The sequence below is a fragment of the Moschus berezovskii genome, chromosome 6 (assembly GCF_049115385.1).
Source record: "Moschus berezovskii isolate FMDL1 chromosome 6, NW_MosBer_1.0, whole genome shotgun sequence".
NCBI lineage: Eukaryota > Metazoa > Chordata > Mammalia > Artiodactyla > Moschidae > Moschus > Moschus berezovskii.
Window position 1 is genome coordinate 81,023,459 of NC_142465.1, and position 20,403 is coordinate 81,043,861.

At 37.7% G+C, this 20,403-nt stretch overlaps 1 protein-coding gene across 1 annotated transcript in view; it reads left to right on the plus strand.

The window, feature by feature from the left end:
• SYT10 (synaptotagmin 10) overlaps positions 1 to 20,403 on the plus strand; it is a 121,665-nt gene that overhangs the window by 22,875 nt on the left and 78,387 nt on the right. Inside the window, exon 2 of the mRNA XM_055395218.1 lies at positions 5,629 to 5,986. Coding sequence (XP_055251193.1) covers positions 5,629 to 5,986 — 358 coding nt within the window. The remainder of the gene's footprint in view (positions 1 to 5,628; positions 5,987 to 20,403) is intronic.

The window sequence follows — 20,403 nt, forward strand, 5'->3', positions numbered from 1 at the left end:
TAGGGTTTCAAAAAGTCAGACACAATTGATGTGACATAGCATGCACAAATACATGAAGTTGTTCCATGTCCAGTTCTAACTGTTGCTTCTTGACCTGCATACGGAAACAGGTAAGGTGGTCTGGTATACCCATATCTTTAAGAATTTTCCACAGTTTGTTGTGATCCACATTGTCAAAGCCTTTAGTCAATGAAGCAGAAGTAGATGTTTTTCTGGAACCCCCTTGCTTTCTCCATAATCCAACAGATGTTGGCAATTTGATCTCTGGTTCCTCTGCCATTTCTAAATCCAGCTTGAACATCTGGAATTTCACAGTTCACATGCTGTTGAAGCCTGGATTGGAGAATTTTGTGCATTACTTTGTTAGCATGTGAGATGAGTGCAATTGTGCAGTAATTTGAACATTCTTTGACATTACCCTTCTTTAAGATTGGAATGAAATCGCACCTTTTCCAGCCATATGGCCACTGCTGAGTTTTCCAAATTTGCTGACATATTGAGTGTAGCACTTTAACAGTAACAGCATCTTTTAGGGTTTTTTTTTAATTTTTTATTTTATGTTATTGGAGGCAAATTACCTTACATTAATATATTGGTTGGTTTTGCCATACATTGACATGAATCCGCCCCGGGTGTACATGTGTTCCCTTTCTTGAACCCCCCTCCCACCTCCCTCTTCCCCATATCCTCCCTCCAGGTCATCCCCGTGTACCAGCCCCAAGCATCCTGTATCACACGTCGAACCTGGACTGGTGATTCATTTCACATATGATAATATACATGCTACATTGCCATTCTCCCAAATCATCCCACCTTCACCCTCTCCCACAGAGTCCCAAAGACTGTTCTATATACCTGTGTCTCTTTTTCAGTCTCGTATACAGGGTTAAGGTTACCATCTTTCTAAATTCCATATATATGCGTTAGTATACTGTATTGATGTTTTTCTTTCTGGCTTACTTCACTCTGTATAATAGGCTCCAATTTCATCCACCTCATTAGAACTGATTCAAATGCATTCTTTTTGATGGCTGAAAAATACTCCATTGTATGTACCAAAGCTTTCTTATCCATTCATCTGCAGATGTAGCTCACCTGGAATTCTATCACCTCCACTAACTTTGCTCATAGTAAGGCTTTCTAAGGCCCACCTTACTTCCCACTCCAGGATTTCTGGCTCTAGGTGAGTGACCACACCACAGTGCTTCTCTGTTATTAACACCTTTCTGAGTATTCTTGCCATTTCTTCTTAATCTTCTGCTTCTATTAAGTCCTTACCATTTCTGTCCTTTATTGTGCCCATTCTTGTATGAAATATTCCCTTTATATCTCTAATTTTCTTGAAGACACCTCTCATCTTTCCCATTCCACTATTTCTCCCTATTTCTTTTAATCATTCATTTAAGAAGGCCTTCTTGTCTCACCTTGTTATTTTCTGGAATTCTGCGTTCAGTTGGGTATATCTTTCCCTTTCTCCTTTGCCCTTCACTTCTGTTCTTTCCTGAGATATTTGTAAAGCCTCCTCAGACAACCACTTTGCCTTCTTGCATTTCTTTTTCTCTGGAATAGTTTGGTCACTGCCTCCTGCACAAAGTTACAAATCTCTGCCTTATTCAGGCACTCTACCAGATCTACTCCCTTGAATCTATTTGTTACCTCCGCTGTATATCACAAGGGTCATACCATGAGTGACTAACACTTTCACTGAATGATCTAGTGGTTTTCCTTACATTCTTCCATTTAAGCTTGAATTTTGTAATAAGAAGCTCATGATTTGGGCCAACTCCAGGTCTTGTTTTAGCTGACTGTATATAGCTTTCCATTTGCAGCTGCAAAGAACATAATTGATCTGATTTCCATATTGATCACCTGGTGATGTCCATGTCTCTTGGTATGTTGGTGAAGGATGTTTGCTATGACCAGTGTGTTCTCTTGGAAAAAGTCTGTTAAACTTTGTCCTGGTTCATTTTGTACTCATAGGCCTAACTTGCTGGTTTTTCTGGGTATCTCTTGACTTCCTACTTTTGCACTCCAATCCGATAAAATGAAAAGGACATCTTTTGCTTTTTGTTCTAGAAGGTGTGATAGTCTTCATAACCAGTCAGCTTCAACTTCTTCACCATTAATGGTTGGGGCACAGACTTGGATTACAGTGATATTGAATGATTTGTCTTGGAAATGAACTGAGATCATTCTGTCTGAGCTTGCACCCAACCAAGTACTGCATTTCAGAATCTTTTGTTGACTATGAGGGCTACTCCATTTCTTCTAAGGGATTCTTGCCCACAGTAGTAGATATAATGGTCATCTGAATTAAAATTTCCCATTCCTGTCCATTTCAGTTCACTGATTCCTAAGACATCAATGTTCATTCTTTCCATCTCCTATTTGACCACTTCCAATTTACCTTGATTCATGGAGCTAACATTCCAGGTTCCTATGCAATATTGTTCTTTATAGCATTGGACTTTACTTTCACCACCTGGTGCATCCACAACTGAGCATTATTTCTGCTTTGGCCCCGCCACTTCATTCTTTCTGGAACTATTAGTAATTGTTCTCTACTCTTCCCCAGGAGCATATTGGACACCTTTTGATATTGGGGGCTCATGTTATGGTGTCATATCTTTTTGCCTTTTCATACTGTTCATGGGATTCTCAAGGCTAGAATACTGGAGTGGGTTATCATTTCCTCTTCCAATGAAATTCTATATTTTATTCTATATTTAAAATTCTATACTTTATGATTACTTAAGAGATATTTTTGTTTATTAGTGCTTGGACTGGACAGAGTCACACCAAACTGAGGTTACTGGTTGCTTTTGAAGAGTGGTGTTTTACAATGGTGATTAAAAGAAATTAGATTTGTTCTTCAGTTTTCTAGGGCTTCCATAACCAAGTACTACAATGGGTCACTTAAACAATAGAAACGTACTCCTCAGAGTTTTGAAAACTAGAAGTCTGAGATAAGTTGTCAGGAGGGTTGATTTCTTCTGAGTCCTCTACGCATTGGCTTCTTGATGGCTACCTTCTCCCTGGGTCCTAACATGGTCTTCCTTCAATGACTGCCTTTGTCTTAATCTCCTCTTCTTATAAGGACCTCAGATATATTGCACTAGGGCTCATTCATATGACCTCATTTTGCCTAAATTACTAATTTAAAAGGCCCATCTCCAAATACAATCATATTCTGAGGTCCTGGCTGTTAGGACTTTAGCATATGAATTTGGAGGTAGTGGAGGGACAGACATAATTCAATCTGTTATATCCCTAATATTTTATTTAAAACAGAGAAACAAAAGAAATTAAGAGTTATATTTGATACTGATGTTAAACAAAGTTGTGAAATAAAAGAATATGGTTATCTAAGTCTAGAAAAGTTCTTCATGGGATATCTATTTAGTCTTCCAAACTTTAAGAGTGCTGCAGCACCAGATTGCTAACATTTGTAATTTTAGGAAGGTGAAAATGGAAGTTGGCAGAGGGATATTCTTAACACGTTTCAATGAATTTTACTTTTTGAAACTGTAGTCAATGTACAGAAACATTCGGGAAGACAGTACAGAGTTTCCATATTCCCCACACTCAGTTGCTCCTATTGTTAACATTTTACATTAGTGTGTGAAATAGTAATGTATTTGGTTACAGTTGCTGAACTAGTATTGATACATTGTTAACTGAAGTCCATACTTTATTCAGATTTCTTTTTTTATAATGTTCTTTATTTTTTATTCCAGGAGTCTCTCTAGGGTAATTCCATCTAGATTACCATATCACATTTAATTAGCATGTGTCCTTAGTCTCTCTGGGTTATGAAAGGATGACATCTTCTCAGACTTCCTTTTTTTGACAACATTGGGTTTTGAAGAGTACTGGTCAGGTGTTTTGTAGACTGTCCCTATACTCGAATTTTCATATGTTTTTTCATGATTAGATCTGGATCATTAATTTGGGGAGGAAGATTGCAGAGATAAAGTGCCATATTTATCACATCATTTCAAGGCTATTGACATGATTTGTCACTGTTGATGTTCCCCTTGATCACCTGGATGAGGTTTGTATTTTTCAGATGTCTCCTGTGTAAAATTATACCATTTTGCCCCTTTTTATACAAAAGGTACTCATTAGGAGGAAGTACTCATTAGGAGGAAGTCACTTTGTCATCCCACAGTTAAGGAGTGGAGAGCTGTTTTCTACTTCCTTGAGGGCAGAGTATCTACATAAACTCCTTGGCATGATTTTGCATGAGAGATTTGTGACTTCTCCCGCATTTATTTATTTATATAATCTTATTAACTTTTTATTGTATTCCTTTTAATTATTTTACACATATATTAATTTTATATTTATTTTAAAATAAGAATATTTTAAAGTTCTGTAGCAAATTATTAACCAATTTTGGACTTCAGAAGTTAGAAGCACTCAAGCTTATTAGAAAGGACCTACAGATTTTGAAGAGGGTTTCCCAGGTAGCACAGTGGTAAAGAATCTGCCTGCTAATGCAGGAGGTGCAAGAGATGCACGCTGGTTTGATTCCTGGGTTGGGAAGATCCCTGGAGTAGGAAATGGCAACCTGCTCCAGTATTCTTTCCTGGACAATTCCATGAACAAAAGAGCCTGGTGGGTCCATGGGGACACAAAGAGTCAAACATAACTGAGTGACTGAGTACATACACACACATGGGGTTTGAAAATACAACTAATTGTGTACTCATTCTCTATTAGTAATGTGTCCCAGGTGGTGCTAGTGGTAAAGATGCTGCTTGCCAGTGCAAGAGACATAAGAAACATGAGTTCAGTCCCTGGGTTGAGAGGGCATGGCAACTCACTCCAGTATTCTTGCCTGGAGAATCCTATGGACAGAGGAGCCTGGCAGGCTACGATCCATTGGGTCACAAAGAGTCAGACATGGTTGAAGCTGCTTAACACACACATTCTCATTAAGACCACAGAAAGCAGCTTATACATATATTTAACATTATTACTGCTTAGAGAGTAAGAAGTTTGCATCTGTAGATCAAAGATGAAGCCAACAGAAGGCTTTCTTGTTGTATACAGTCTCAGAGCATGTTAAGCTTCATGACTTCAAGGTAGGTTGCAAGGAGCTAACCTTCATTTTGCAAACTCTTGGACCCCCTTGTACTATACTTGGAAATGATATGTATATATCATGCTTTTCTTGTGTACAACTGAAAACTTCCTGGGATAGAAATTTTCAATTGTTTCCTTTGAATGTATATATATATATATATATATATATATAGTTGGAGTATAATTGCTTTGCAATGTTATCTTAGTTTCCTCTGTACAATGAAGTGAATGAACTATATGTAAATATACATATTTCCCCTCCCTCTTGGACCTCCTTCCCACCTCCTCCCATCCCACCCATCTATGTCATCAGTGATATAGATGAACCTATTTCCAGGGCAGGAATGAGATGCAAACATAGAGAACAAACATAATTATTATTTCCTCCCTACAAAAGTACTTAAAAGTAGATTTTTGAAACTCTGAATCAGCATACTATTAATAATAACCATAACATCACATTATCCCACAATTACTGCTCTACTATATACATTGTCAATGACTTAATATTTCTCCTACTTTGTAATTTTTTTCCAGATATTTCAGTCAGCCTGTTAGCAGTTGTTGTCAGCTTTTGTGGCCTGGCCTTGTTGGTTGTTTCACTTTTTGTCTTCTGGAAGTTATGCTGGCCTTTCTGGAAGAGCAAACCCATGACTTCCAATGTCAGTACCCTTCCACAGAGCATGTCAAGTGCTCCCACTGAAGTTTTTGAGACTGAAGAGAAAAAAGAGATTAAAGAAAATGGAGAACCAGCACTAAAAGTTATTGAGCCTGCAATAAAAATCAGCCACACTTCCCCTGATATCCCAGCCGAAGTCCAAACTGCTGTAAAAGAACATTTAATTAAACATGCACGTGTGCAGAGACAAACAACTGAGCCTACATCTTCATCCCGGTAAGGAAAGATCAAATAAACAAAACTATTTGGGCTCTGTGTGTGTCTGTATTTGTGTGTGTTGTATATGATTTTCTAAGGGAGAAAAACTGAAGTGGGAAAGGAGAAAAGACAAACAAGGGAAATGAGAAAGACAGAGGAAAATAAATAATAGAGTAAGGAGGGAATTGACAGGACAGAATAAATAGGGATGAAGAGAAAGAAATTGAGGACAAAGTCCGACAGAGAGTGGTACCATGAAAGGTAGAGGTTTCATTAAAATAATCTAATTAGAGTTTTATTTATTGGCTTTTTCCTTTGAAATATTTTTGGTTGATTTCCAGTCTTTCAATTTAGTTTAATACAACCAGTAAAGAAATCAGCCATTTGCCTTGTGTTCCATTAAATCATCTACAAGTTCACAATCAAAACTAACAGAGGTTAATGTTTAGTTTACACTTGTTTAGCTCCTATACCATAAACTGCTAGAAAGTTTCATTGCTTATTGGAACTCACAGACAAAACTATTATGGTAAATTCCACAACAGCTTTGTTGGGTATCATGAGCATAGCAAGAGTGCACAGGAAGGGAAAGCAGAGGGAAACCTCCTTAAAGTGATACATTTGAAGAAGGTACATTTTAATTCAACCTGGAAAAATCAGCAAAAGTTTACTTGAACAAAAAGAAGTTGCTATAGTGTATTTCAAACTGTGTTAACTGTAAATGGGAAAAAGATTCTTATGAAAAGATTTTTTTCTACTAAGTATGGTCTTCAATATTTAACGTGAAAAACCAACATGTTATTGTAATAGTAGCAGTGTTTCTGATAATAATGGTCTAATAGTAGCAGTGTTTCTCTGATTCCCAGACATAACAACTAGTTTTACCCTAGGAACATGGTAAAAATCAAAAGCAATGGGGGTAAGTGATGTTTTCTGCTAACAATTGACTTCCTTATCTTACCTTCCTATCTCTCTAAATCAAAGATGCATTCATGCTTTCTGACATGATATACTTTTTGTGGACTTGGAAATCTATCAAGTTGAAAAACTACAAGGATTGAAAGAATATTCGATATATCTTTTGTAAAATTAAAAAAAAAAGGATTGTACTATAAATAAACCATCTTCTTTCTGAGATAAATTCCAGTGAGATAAGTAAGAATAATTGTTACTTCAGGGATGAGGAACTTTGGGGTAAGGAGGATGGATGGAGGTGTTATACTTTTCAAGCTATTTAAATTTTATAATCTAGATGTGCTTCGTGTTTAGTTATTATGTTGACAGGTTTTCCTGAGCACTGCATTCATTCAGTTTTATTATCCAGTATGCATTAATTTAAATTTATTTATAGATAGTTAACTCTAAAATAATTATTCCATATGCATCTTCTTTATATTTATAGGACAAAATACTTTAAATTTATTTCATGTGGTTACTTGATTATCATTACTATCAAAACTTCAAACTGTGGCCAAATATGATATTTAATAAAGCCTTAACATACTCAGAAATTTCAGGATAAAAATATTGAATTAATCTACAAGACATTTTAAAAAAATATTCATACTGTCTGTGACTATATATCAACTTAGTGTTCAGAATTATTCAAATCTTTTTGTGGATAAGTGCACCCCACATAAAGACACTCAATTAATGAAGATAACTTGGGCTTCTCAGGTGATAATCTGCCTACCAATGCAGGAAAGAAATTGTGGGTTCATACCCTGGGTCAGGAAAATATCTTGGAGTATGAAATGATAACCCACTCCAGTGTTCTTGCCTGGAGAATTCCATGGACAGAGTAGCCTGGTAGGTTGCAGTCCATGGATTTGCAGAGAGTTAGACACAGCTGAATGACTGAGCATGTACAATAAGAATAACTGGCCTTTCTTTGCTCAATTTTTTTTGGAAACCTCAGAAAAATGAAACACTATCTCCAAAAGATTATCTGTTGAATGTAAACATACAACTTATCCAATTATCACTAGCTAGGGGAGAATGAAAGAATACCTACTGAGAACACATGTTTGAAGAATTGGTTTTGGATGCAGAATTGCTGTCTAGAAATAAAATACAATAGAAAGTGATAACACGTCATTTTAGTGCTAAATTTCTCAGTCAGTCAGTCACCCAGTCATGTCTGACTCTTTGTGACCCCATGGACTGTCCCCCATGAGGCTCCTGCCCATGGAATTTTCCAGGCAAGAATACTGGAGTGGGTTGCCATTTCATACTCCAGGAATTTCTCAGTAATTATATGAAATTAAATTAGAAAAATATCCTTTTTTCTCTTAGTCTTAAAAAACATAAAGATGGCATTGTACATATGTCTCATATTTTTTAAGAGAAAAAGTATAATACAGATTCATAGTTTTTCTATAAGTTTGATATCATTGACCTCTTTGAATTTCCTTGTTTATGAGTGGTTGGGGAAGGAAGAAAATAAAATATCATTTTTGAGTGCTTGCAGTTCAGTCACTATGCCAGCATCCTTCCTGCTAATCCTCCACCAGCCTGCATGAAGTTAATATTATTAACTATTCCTAGTGCTTGTGAGTTAACTGAAACCCAGAGAGATTTTTAAAATTTCCTAAAGACATGCAGCTGGTGAAAATTAGAACTCACATTTATCCAGATTAATAGAACATATTTTTAGAGTTAAAGCCAAGGAGATATGGTTTTTTCACAATCAAAGATGTTACAAACAGGGACCTGCTGTATAGCATATGGAACTCTGTTCAGTGTTATTTAACAGCCTGGACAGGAGAGGAGTTTGGGGGAGAATGTATACATGTACATGTATGGCTGAGTCCCTCCACTGTTCACCTGAAACTATCACAATATTGTTAATCAGCTATACCCCAATACAAAATAAAAAGTTTAACAGAAAATGCTGCTACTGCTACTGCTAAGTCGCTTCAGTCGTGTCCGACTCTGTGCGACCCCATAGACGGCAGCCCGCCAGGCTCCCCCGTCCTCGGGATTCTCCAGGCAAGAACATTGGAGTGGGTTGCCATTTCCTTCTCCAATAGATGGTTACAAAGTCCACTGAGAACAGGTAGCTTGGAGGTTGGAGAATGAGGGCATCTTCCTGCTCATTCTGCTCAGTTAGAAATGTGGGATTATATGTGGTTATCATGAATAGCTAGTCATGTTTGACCCTGAGATGAAAACTTGATTATTTCTATTTCTCAAAACTCCCCATATATGTTAATTACTTCATCATACTAAAATTACCTTTATATAGAGAGGAAGGGGAAATTGCTGAGTTAATTATACAGACAGAGAGCTTTAGGGCTCATTATTGTAAATTGGTTTATTCTGTTCAAATGCTAACTTTTCATTGAAGTCTAGTAATATCAGGAACCCTCCCCCTGCAACCCACACAGTAATCTAACTTTAATGCTTGGTTCCCTCACCTTATTAGGATATCCCAGCTCTAGTCTGGTATCAGGACTCCCTTTTATTGGCTTAGACAATAGATGACAAGCATCATATTCTCTCAACTTTTAGTTGTCTCTGTTTTTAAGTGACATCCTAATTAGTTAACAACATGCTAGAAACTATCACATTTCTCATCTTCCTTTTCAAATATTTGCACATTTGACCCCATCAGTCTGCTGGTAGTCCAACAGCCCAACAGACGCCTGTGTATTTCTTATTATTAACATTATTCTAGCATCTATCTTGATTGCTTTTTCATTCATCCAGTAGTGTTACTTTGTAGATATAGCCAGTAGATATAACTTTTAAGTATAGTCAGGGTATTCCGCATACTCTATCTGATCTGCAACTCTAGGGAACTGAGAAAAACATCCACAACATAATTCAGAAAGATAAACATAAGAAATTACAGTATTCAAAACTACAAGTACATACTGTGTGGTGGGAAATGTGGATTTAAGAGAATAGAAAAATCATTGCTAGCTGAGGCATGGATCTGAGGCCAAAGGAAACTAGAAATTCACATAAATGGCAATTCGAAGAGGGTATACATTCCATATGGAAACATTTTGTATGGAAAGACACAGAATAGGAAATCTTGCTATGAAAACATCAGGTAAATTACCTTAATCAGAAAACAGAAGTCAACTGAGGAATAACTGAAGATAAAGTCAGTTGGAATTAAAGTCTGAGAAGTCCTTCAAATCATGGACAAAATGTTCAAGGTCTGTCCTGTCAAAAATATTTGTGTCAGAAGAGTCTCTTGGTTAAAGAGTTGTATTTTAGTAAAATTAATTTGGCAACAGTTTGTAGGGCAGGCTGTAGAAAAAAGACATTTATTTTGGAAGTAATATAGCAGTTCAGGAATGATAAAAACAAGGAAGTTGCAAACAACAACAAAATGAAAACTGAGAAAAGTTATAAAGGAAGAATCTAAGATTTCATAAAAAATATTAAGTGACATTTCTGTCATTCCAAGTCTATTCCAATCCTAGACTAAAAGCTTGACATTCAAACTTTTGATGTTTGATGTATGTGTCTGATGATGCCAAGCTGCCATTATAATGTTTTAGGTCCATATTGCCCCACACATATAGCCCTGCCTTCTTAGGCAGAAAATCTGCTGATTTCACTTCTGCATTGCTCTTGACACCTAGACAAAGCACTGTAGGAATTCAGGATAAATTTGTTGAATTTAAAAAATCAGTAAATGAATTTGATAACTTCATCTTATCTGTCCAAATGGGTCTTTCACGGTTACCAGTTAGAAAGGTGCTTGGTCTTTTTGTCATCCTCCTGTAGATCTCAACTTTATTCTTCTGTGCTCGTTTCCCTTGTCTAGAATGACAAACTCTTCTATTCACTATAAGATCTTTAAGGAAATAAATCTTTCTCTATTCAATTATCATTTATTGTCCTTTAAAGTCATATCTACAGTCTAGCAATTGTTTATTGTCTTAATGTTGATAATAGGATAATAGGATAACTTCTCAGAGAACCAGTGTGTACATAACCTACTTTAATGTGCTCTTTTTTTTTCCATCATTGAAAGACACTGAGAGTGTTAGTTGCTCAATCATATCTGACTTTTTGTGACCCCATGGACCATAGCCCGCCAGGCTCCTCTGTCCGTGGAGTTCTTCAGGAAAGTATGCTGGAATGGTTAGCCATTCCCTTCTCCAGAGGATCTTCCCAACCCAGTGATTGAACCCAGGACTCCTGCATTGCAGGTGGATCTTTACATCTGAGCCATAACAGGAGCCCCAATTTCCATCACTGGGTAAGTGCATAGTAAGCATCAGGTGAATGATTTTGATTGATTATCTCTCCACTTTGCTCCTTCAAAGACATCATCAGCTGGTGAGATAATAAGTGCTAATATTAGGAGAAGGCTAATGATGGTTAATCCTAGGTCAACTCCCTAGGATGAGTATAAGGAACAATTTTCTGTGCATTCATTGCTATTGTGAAATGAGATGAATTGTAAGTGGCAAAATAATTTGTTGAGGATGAGAAATTATGTTGGTTAATCACTGTTAGAGAGGATTCTAAGTACCTACTGAAAATAATTAAAGAAATCATTGACTTATATGTCAGTGATGGATTTACATTAGCCATGGTTTCTTAGAAAAGTAATTCTTAAAGTCATCACAAATAAAGTTAGAAAGAACACTCAGAAATAAATTATGTAAAAATATTTTAAAAATATATAAAACTGGATTACATAGTTTTCTTTAAGAGATTTTTAAAAAAGTAAATCCCTCTCAAAAGATAGCACGGAGAAGGCAATGGCACCCCACTGCAGTACTCTTGCCTGGAAAATACCATTTACGGAGGTGCCTGGTGGGCTGCAGTCCATGGGGTCGCAGAGTCCGACAGGACTGAGTGACTTCACTCTCACTTTTCACTTTCATGCATTGGAGAAGGAAATGGCAACCCCCTCCAGTGTTCTTGCCTGGAGAATCCCAGGGACGGGGGAGCCTGGTGGGCTGCCGTCTATGGGGTCGCACAGAGTCGGACATGACTGAAGCGACTTAGCAGTAGCAGCAAGAGATAGCAAAAGTTGCAATTTTCATTCCAAGATACTGAACAGAGTGGGAAACAAGATGTTACACAAATGAAGGATTTAGAAGATATTTAACTAGCTAGGATGTCATGACCAGAACAATAGGAGAACCTCAGATCTGTTGTTCACTCACTCAGTGTTCTCAACTCTTTGTGACCCCGTGGACTGCAGCACATCAGACTTCCCTCTCCTTCACTATCTCATGGAGTTGACTCAAACTCATGTCCATTGAATTGATGATGCCATCCAACTATTTCATTGTCTGTCACCCCCTTCGCCTCCTGCTCTCAATATTTCCCAGCATCACAGTCTTTTCCAATAAGTCAGCTCTTTGGCATCAGGTGTCAAAGTATTGGAAGAAGCTTCAGTTTCAGCATCAGTCCTTCCAATGAAAATCCAAGGTGGATTTACTTTAGAATTGACTGGTTTGATATCCTTGCTGTTCAAAGGACTCTCAAGAGTATTCTCCAGCACCATAGTTCTAAAGCATCATTTCTCTGGTGCTCAGCCTCCTTTATGGTCTAACTCTCATACCCATACATGACTTCTGGAAAAACCATAGCTTTAACTATACAAACCTTTGTTGACAAAGTGATGTCTCTACTTTTAAATACACAGTCTAGGTTTGTCAAAGCTTTTCTTCAAAGGAGCAAGCATTTTTGAACTTCATGGGTGCAATCACCATCTGCAGTGATTTTGGAGCCAAATAAAATAAAGTCTGTCATTGTTTCTGTTTTTTCCCCATCTATTGCCATGCTCAGTGGTAAAGAATCCACCTGCAATGAAGGAGACCCAGGTTCAATCCCTGGGTTAGGAAGATACCCTGGAGAAGGAAATGCAACCCACTCCAGTATTCTTGCCTGGAGAATCCCATGGACCCAATAACCAGGCAGGCTGCGAAGAGGGTTGCAAAGAGTCAGACACGACTGAAGCAACTTATCATGCACACACAATGGGACTGGATACCATGATCATTGAGTGCTGAGTTTTAAGCCAGCTTTTTCACTCTTCTCTTTCACCTTCATCAAGAGATTCTTTAGTTACTCTTTGCTTTCTGCCATTAGGGTGGTGTCATATGCATATCTGAGGTTATTGATATTTCTCCTGGCAGTCTCGATTCCAGCTTGTTTCTTTCAGCCCAGTATCTTGCATGATGTACTCTGCATATAAGCTAAATAAGCCATATCTAGCTCCTTGAAATAACAATTCATAAAATATACTGTACAGATGCTTGAGGTGGTTAAATAATTTCCTTTAGGAAAAATATTCTTTTGGTATATAATTTAACTTTTGAAATGGAGTGACTCTTTGAACCAAGGTCACAGATAAAACCTTATAAGGTATAAAAACTATGAGATTTTATTTAATGACACTGATAAATATTATCTCCTCTTTGTAAGCACCAATTATAAATTGGTTAGGGCTTCCCTGGTAGCTCAGCTGGTAAAGAATCTGATTTTAACGCAGGAGACTCTGGTTTGATTCCTGAGTCAGGAAGATCTTCTGGAGAAGTGATAGGCTACCCATTGCAGGATTCTTGGGCTTCCCTGGTGGCTCAGATGGTAAAGAATCTGCCTGCAATGTGGGAGACCTAGGTTCAGTCCCTGGGTTGGGAAGATCCTCTGGAGGAGGACATGGCAACCCACTACAGTATTTTTGCCTGGAAAATTGCTATGGACAGAGGAGCCTGGGGGGCTACAGTCAATGGGGTTGCAAAGAGTCAGAAGTAACTGAGTGACTAAGCACAGCACAACACATAAATTGGTTAGGCCCTCTTCTTCATAGTACAAATAATTCTTGGGAAGTTGAATTTTACTAGTCATAAGATCTTTTAGTAATCATTTCATACAAACTCCAACAGATATTTCCTGAATCCTAGCTTGTGATTATTATGAAATTCATGAAAAGATGAATAAAACTCATTTTCTGTTATTATAAAGAGTACTAGTGGGAGGGTTGGGGAATGGTAGATAAATCTGAAGATAGGATATTTTAATACACTCTTTGCAGTATGCTCAAGGAGATGTGAAGGTACAGAAGGAGGGCCCCAGAGTGGTAGGTAAATTCATTTGAAGGATTTTAACATTTTTCTTCAAATCCTAGCTAAGCTCACTAGGAGAGAGGCTCATGATAGACATCAGCATACTTAAAATTAAGGGACAGCCTAAATGTCATGTTGAGCATAGAAAGTTAAAGCTAAAATACATAATTATAAGATCAGAAGACCTTAGAGTGGATGTAGCAATACCAAATAAAATATTCTTGGTTTTATTATTCTGACAAGATGTTTTTTTTTAAATTTAGGCTTTTATATTGCTACATTCTTTTAATATAAAATATTATGTTCTCAGAACTTTATTTGTTGATAAAAAACTACCAAGAAAAATTTCCCAACCTAATTACTTCACATGCATTCCTTTAAATATATGATGCATCAAAAGCAATTGCTTATCATCTCTTGTTTTGATTTATAAACATTTTTTAACATGATAAAAGGTCAAGGGACAAGTATTCTCTGAATGCCATAATTCATTTTATTAATTTCTATTAAAGAACAAGTTTCCTTGAACAGAATAAAGATGTTACTAAAATTAACCATTATATTGCATAATTGAGAAGAAAAACAGTTTTTCTCTCCAAACAGCTTTTATTATTATTGGATTGTTAGTCATATAGCTAAAGTTTTCAGGGAAAATGCTTAACTTATTTATTCAACAATGTTTATAGAGCAGGGCTTCTCTAATGGCTCAGGGTAAAGAATCCACCTGCCAATGCTGGAGACTTGAGTTTGATCCCTGGGTCAGAAACATACCCTGGAGTAGGAAATGGCAAACCACTCCAGTCTTCTTGCATTCTTGCCTGGAAGTTCCCATGGACAGAGGAGCCTGATTGGCTACAGTCCATGGGGTTGCAAAAGAATCAGACGTGACTTAGCAACTAAACAACACCAACAACGGTATGTGCGTCTGTGTGTGTGTGTGTGTGTGTGTGTATTCAGTTCAGTCGCTCAGTTGTGTCCGATTCTGCGACCCCATGGACTGCAGCACTCCAGACTTCCCTGCCTATCACCAGCTCCCAGACCTTGCTCAAACACATGTCCACTGAGTCGGTGATGCCATGAAACCATCTCATCCTCTGTCGTCCCCTTCTCCTCCTGCCTTCAATCTTTCCCAGCATCAGGGTCTTTTCCAATGAGTCAATTCTTCACATAAGATGGCCAAAGTATTGGAGTTTCAGCTTCAGCATCAGTCCTTCCAATAAATATTCAGGACTGATTTCCTTTAAGCTTGACTGGTTGGATCTCCTTGCAATCCAAGGGACTCTCAAGAGTCTTCTCCAACACCACAGTTAAAAAGCATCATGTCTTTTGCCCTCAGCTTTCTTTATAGTCCAACTCTCACATCCATACATGACTACCGGAAAAATGATAGCTTTGACTAGAGGAACCTTTGTCAGCAAAATAATTTCTGTTTTTAATATACTGTCTAGGCTGGTCATAGCTTTTCTTCCAAAGAGCAACTGTCTTTTAATCTCATGGCTGCAGTCACCACTTGCAGTGATTTTGGAGCCAAAGAAAATAAAGTCTGACACTGTTTCCCCATCTTTTCCATGAAGTGATGGGACCATATGCCATGATCTTAGTGTTCTGAATGTTGAGTTTTAGGTCAGCTTTTTCACTCTCCTCTTTCACTTTCATCAAGATACTTTTTAGTTCTTCACTTTCTGCCATAAGGGTGGTGTCATCTGTGTATCTGAGGTTATTTATATTTCTCCCAGAAATCTTGATTCCAGCTTGTGCTTCATCCAGTCAGGCATTTTGTATGACGCACTCTGCATATAAGTTAAATAAGGAGTTAAATAAGTTAAATAAGGTTGCATCAATATGCAACCTTGATGTACTCCTTTCATAATTTGGAATCAGTCTGTTGTTCCATGTCTGTTGCTTCTTGACCTGCATGTAGATTTCTCAGAAGGCCAGTAAGGTGGTCTGGTATTCCCATCTCTTGAAGAATTTTCCACAGTTTGTTGTGATCCATACAGTCAAATGCTTTGGCATACTCAATAAAGCAGAAGTAGATGTTTTTCTGGAACTCTCTTGCTTTTTTGATGTTCCAACAGATGTTGGCAATTTGATCTATGGTTCCTCTGCTTTTTTGAAATCCTTCTTGACCAGCTGGATGATCACAGTTCTTGTTCTGTTGAAGCCTGGCTTGGAGAATTTTGAACATTACTTTGCTAGCATGTGAGATGAGTGCAATTGTGCAATAGTTTGAACATTCTTTGGCATTGCCTTTCTTTGGATTTGAATGAAAACTGACCTTTTCCAGTCCTGAGGCCATAGCTGAGTTTGCAGTATGCTCAGCAGTGGCTAAACTCAGCAAACTATATATACATCTTCTGGCTGGATTCTGACTATATTTTGAAGATAGAATGAACAGAATATGACACATTAGCTTGGGCATATGAGTAAGAAGAGGAAGGCAAGACTGACTGCACTGTTTCGATCTGAGCATCTGGAAATATAAAATTAACAAAGATGAAACTGAGAATGGAGTGAGTTGAGAGCCAAGAACAGGAAATATGGAACTGTTTTGTTTAAGGATTTTGTTTGAAATCTTAGTTGAAAAATTGAATGGGCAACCAGATAATGACTCTGGAACTCTGGAGAAATTTGTGATACGTACTTAAATTTGAAATCCATATAGAACTGATGTTCAAACTCAGGAGAGAATATTATCAAAGAGGTGAGTGTATATAAGAAAGAGAAATCTTTCTTGAAGAATTCAATTTATTGAATCCCCAAAGTACTTCAATATTAAGTAATCAGGAAAAACACAGTAGTCTGAGAAGTAAAGACTAGTAAAGTAGATGGAAAACCAGGAGAGTACAATCTGAAAGCCAAGTGAAGAGAGCAGGTAAACAACCATGGAATAAGCTGAGTTTAGTAATGTGGAGGAGATATTATGGACATTTTCAAGATCAATTATGTCAGAATTCGTGTGTGAAAATCTAATTAACATGTGTTTACATAGAATGGAAAGAGATAAATTGGATAGTGTATGAACTATCCTTAACTCTTCCAAGGAGTTTGGCTGCAAACATGTTAGAGAAACAGCAGTACAGACAGAGGAAGTGGGTTTTTCGGAAAATTCCTTTAAGATAGCAGATATAACAGTATCCCTCTTGTGCTGATAGTAATAATCTGGTAAAAAGGAGTTAGTAATGCAGGAATCAAAGAGTAGCAGTCTTTAAAATGACATGAGAGAAAATGGAAATTAGTGTATAAGTGGACAAACTGGCTTTAGATAACAGCATGGGTGTGATCACTCACCTATAGCCAGACATACGGGAATGTCAAGTGAGCCTTAGGAAGCATCACTATGAACAAAGCTAGTGGAAGTGATGGAATACCAGTTGAAATATTTCAAATCCTAAAAGATGATGCTGTTAAAGTACTGCACTCAATATGCCAGCAAATTTAGAAAACTGACCAGTGGCCACAGGACTGGAAAAGATCAGTTTTCATTCCAATCCCAAAGAAAGGCAATGCCAAAGAATATTCAAACTACTGCACAATTTTGCTCATCTCACATGCTAGCAAAGTAATGTGCAAAATTCTCCAAGTCAGGCTTCAACAGAACATGAACTATGAACTTCCCAGTGTTCAAGCTGGATTTCGAAAAAGCAGAGGAACCAGACAGCAAATTGCCAACATCCATTAGATAATCAAAAAAGCAACAACCTTACCTGCCTCCTGAGAAATCTGCATGCAGGTCAAGAAGCAACAGTTGGAACCAGACATGCAACAACAGACTGGTTCCAAATCAGGAAAGGAGTACGTCAAGGTTGCATTTTGTCACCCTGCTTATTTAACTTATATGCAGAGTACATAATGTGAAATGCTGGGTTGATGGAGCACAAGCTGGAATCAAGAATTCTGGGAGAAATATCAATAACCTCAGATACGCAGATGAAACCACCTATGGCAGAAAGCAAAGAACTAAAGAGCCTCTTGATGAAAGTGAAAGAGAAGAGTGAAAAAGCTGACTTAAAGTTCAACATTCAGAAAACTAAGATCATGACATCCAGTCCCATCACTTCATGGCAAATAGATGGGGAAACAGTGGAAACAGTGTCAGACTTTATTTTCTTTGGCTCCAAAATCACTGCAAATAGAGACTGCAGCCATGAAATTAAAAGACACTTGCTCCTTGGAAGGAAAGCTATGACCAGCCTAGACAGTATATTAAAAAACAGAGACATCCCAGGGAACACATGTACACCCAGGGCAGATTCATGTCAATGTATGGCAAAACCAATACAATAATGTAAAGTAATTAGCCTCCAATTAAAATAAATAAGTTAAAAAAAAAAAAAACAAAACCAGTGACATTACTTTGCTGACAAAGGTCCATCTAGTCAAGGCGATGGTTTTTCCAGTAGACATGTTTGGATGTGAGAGTTGGACTATAAAAAAAGCTGAGGGCCATAATGCTTTTGAACTGTGGTGTTGGAGAAGACTCTTGAGAGTCCCTTGGATTTCAAGGAGATCCAACCAGTCAAGCCTAAAGGAAATCAGTCCTGAATATTTATTGGAAGGACTGATGCTGAAGCTGAAACTCCAATACTTTGGCCATCTTTTGTGAAGAATTGACTCATTGGAAAAGACCCTGATGCTGGGATAGATTGAAGGCAGGAGGAGAAGGGGGTGACAGAGGATGAGATGGTTGGATGGGATCACTGACTCAATGAACATGAGTTTGAGCAAGTTCCAGGAGTCGGTTATGGATAGAGAAACCTGGTGTGCTGCAGTCCATGGGGTCGCAAAGAGTCGGACATGACTAAGCAAGTAATCTGAACTGAATAGCATGGATGATTAATCTTTTAGCCCTCAAAAAGGTAGAATAATATATATATACAGATACTGATAACAGATTAATGAGGTGGAAGGTTTCTGCTATTTGCTTCAACTTCATTAGTGAAATGGGAATTAAGGCCCCATAGTGAAATGGGAAGTTAGTGAAATGGGAAGTGAGATTGGGAATAAGGATGGTGATACAAGTTTGAATAAATGAGAAGGTGGAAATTGAGAGTGAGAATGTTTTGCTGTTCAGCGTTAGGGTCTAGTGAGGAATGTGATGAATTTAAAATGAACATTGAAAGCTGTTTATGTTTTTCTTTAGCTTATTCACTTATACATGTACAGGTGTAGAAATGGTGCAAAGTTGAATTCAACTCCGACTGTGGTTTTGCAATCCTACGAAGAAGATAGAGAGCAGCAAGAAAATTGAGAATATATGCATGAGAGTGACTCTAATGATTAACCATAGAATTGAACTGAATAAAGAAGGGAACTACTGCACAATTGGGCTCATTTCACATGCTAGCAAGGTAATGCTCAAAATCCTTCAAGCAACAGTATGAAAAGGCAAAAAGATAGGACACTGAAAGATGAACTCCCCAGGTCGGTAGGTGCCCAATATGCTACTGGAGATCAGTGGAGAACTAACTCCAGAAAGAATGAAGGGATGGAGCCAAAACAAAAACAACATGCAGTTGGGGATGGGACTGGTGATAGAAGCAAGGTCTGATGCTGTAAAGAGCAATATTGCATAGGAACCTGGAATGTTAGGTCCATGAATCAAGGCAAACTGGAAGTGGTCAAACAGGAGATGACAAGAGTGAAGATCAACATTCTAGAAATCAACGAACTAAGATGGATTGGAATGGGTGAATTTAACTCAGATGACCATTATATCTACTACTGTGGGCAGGAATCCCTTAAAGAAATGGAGTAGCCATTATAGTCAACAAAAGAGTCCGAAATGCAGTACTTGGATACAATCTCAAAAACGACAGAATGGTCTCTGTTCATTTCCAAGGCAAACCATCCAATATCATGGTAATCCAAGTCTATGCCCCGACCAATAACACTGAAGAAACTGAAGTTGAACAGTTCTACGAAGACCTAAAAGACCTTCTAGAACTAACACCCAAAAAAGATGTCCTTTTCATTATAGGGGACTGGAATGCAAAAGTAGGAAGTCAAGAAACACCTGGGATAACAGGCAGATTTGGCCTTGGAGTATAGAATGAAGCAGGGCAAATGCTAATAGAGTTCTGCCAAAAGTACGCACTGGTCATAGCAAACACCCTCTTCCAACAACACAAGAGAAGACTCAACACATGGACATCACCAGATGGTCACCACCGAAATCAGAGTGATTCTGTTCTTTGCAGCCAAAGATGGAGAAGCTCTATACAGTCAGCAAAAACAAGACCGGGAGCTGACTGTAGCTCAGATCTTGAACTCCTTATTGCCAAATTCAGACTCTAATTGAAGAAAGTGGAGAAAATCACTAGACCATTCAGATATGACCTAAATCAAATCCCTTATGACTATACAGTGGAAGTGAGAAATAGA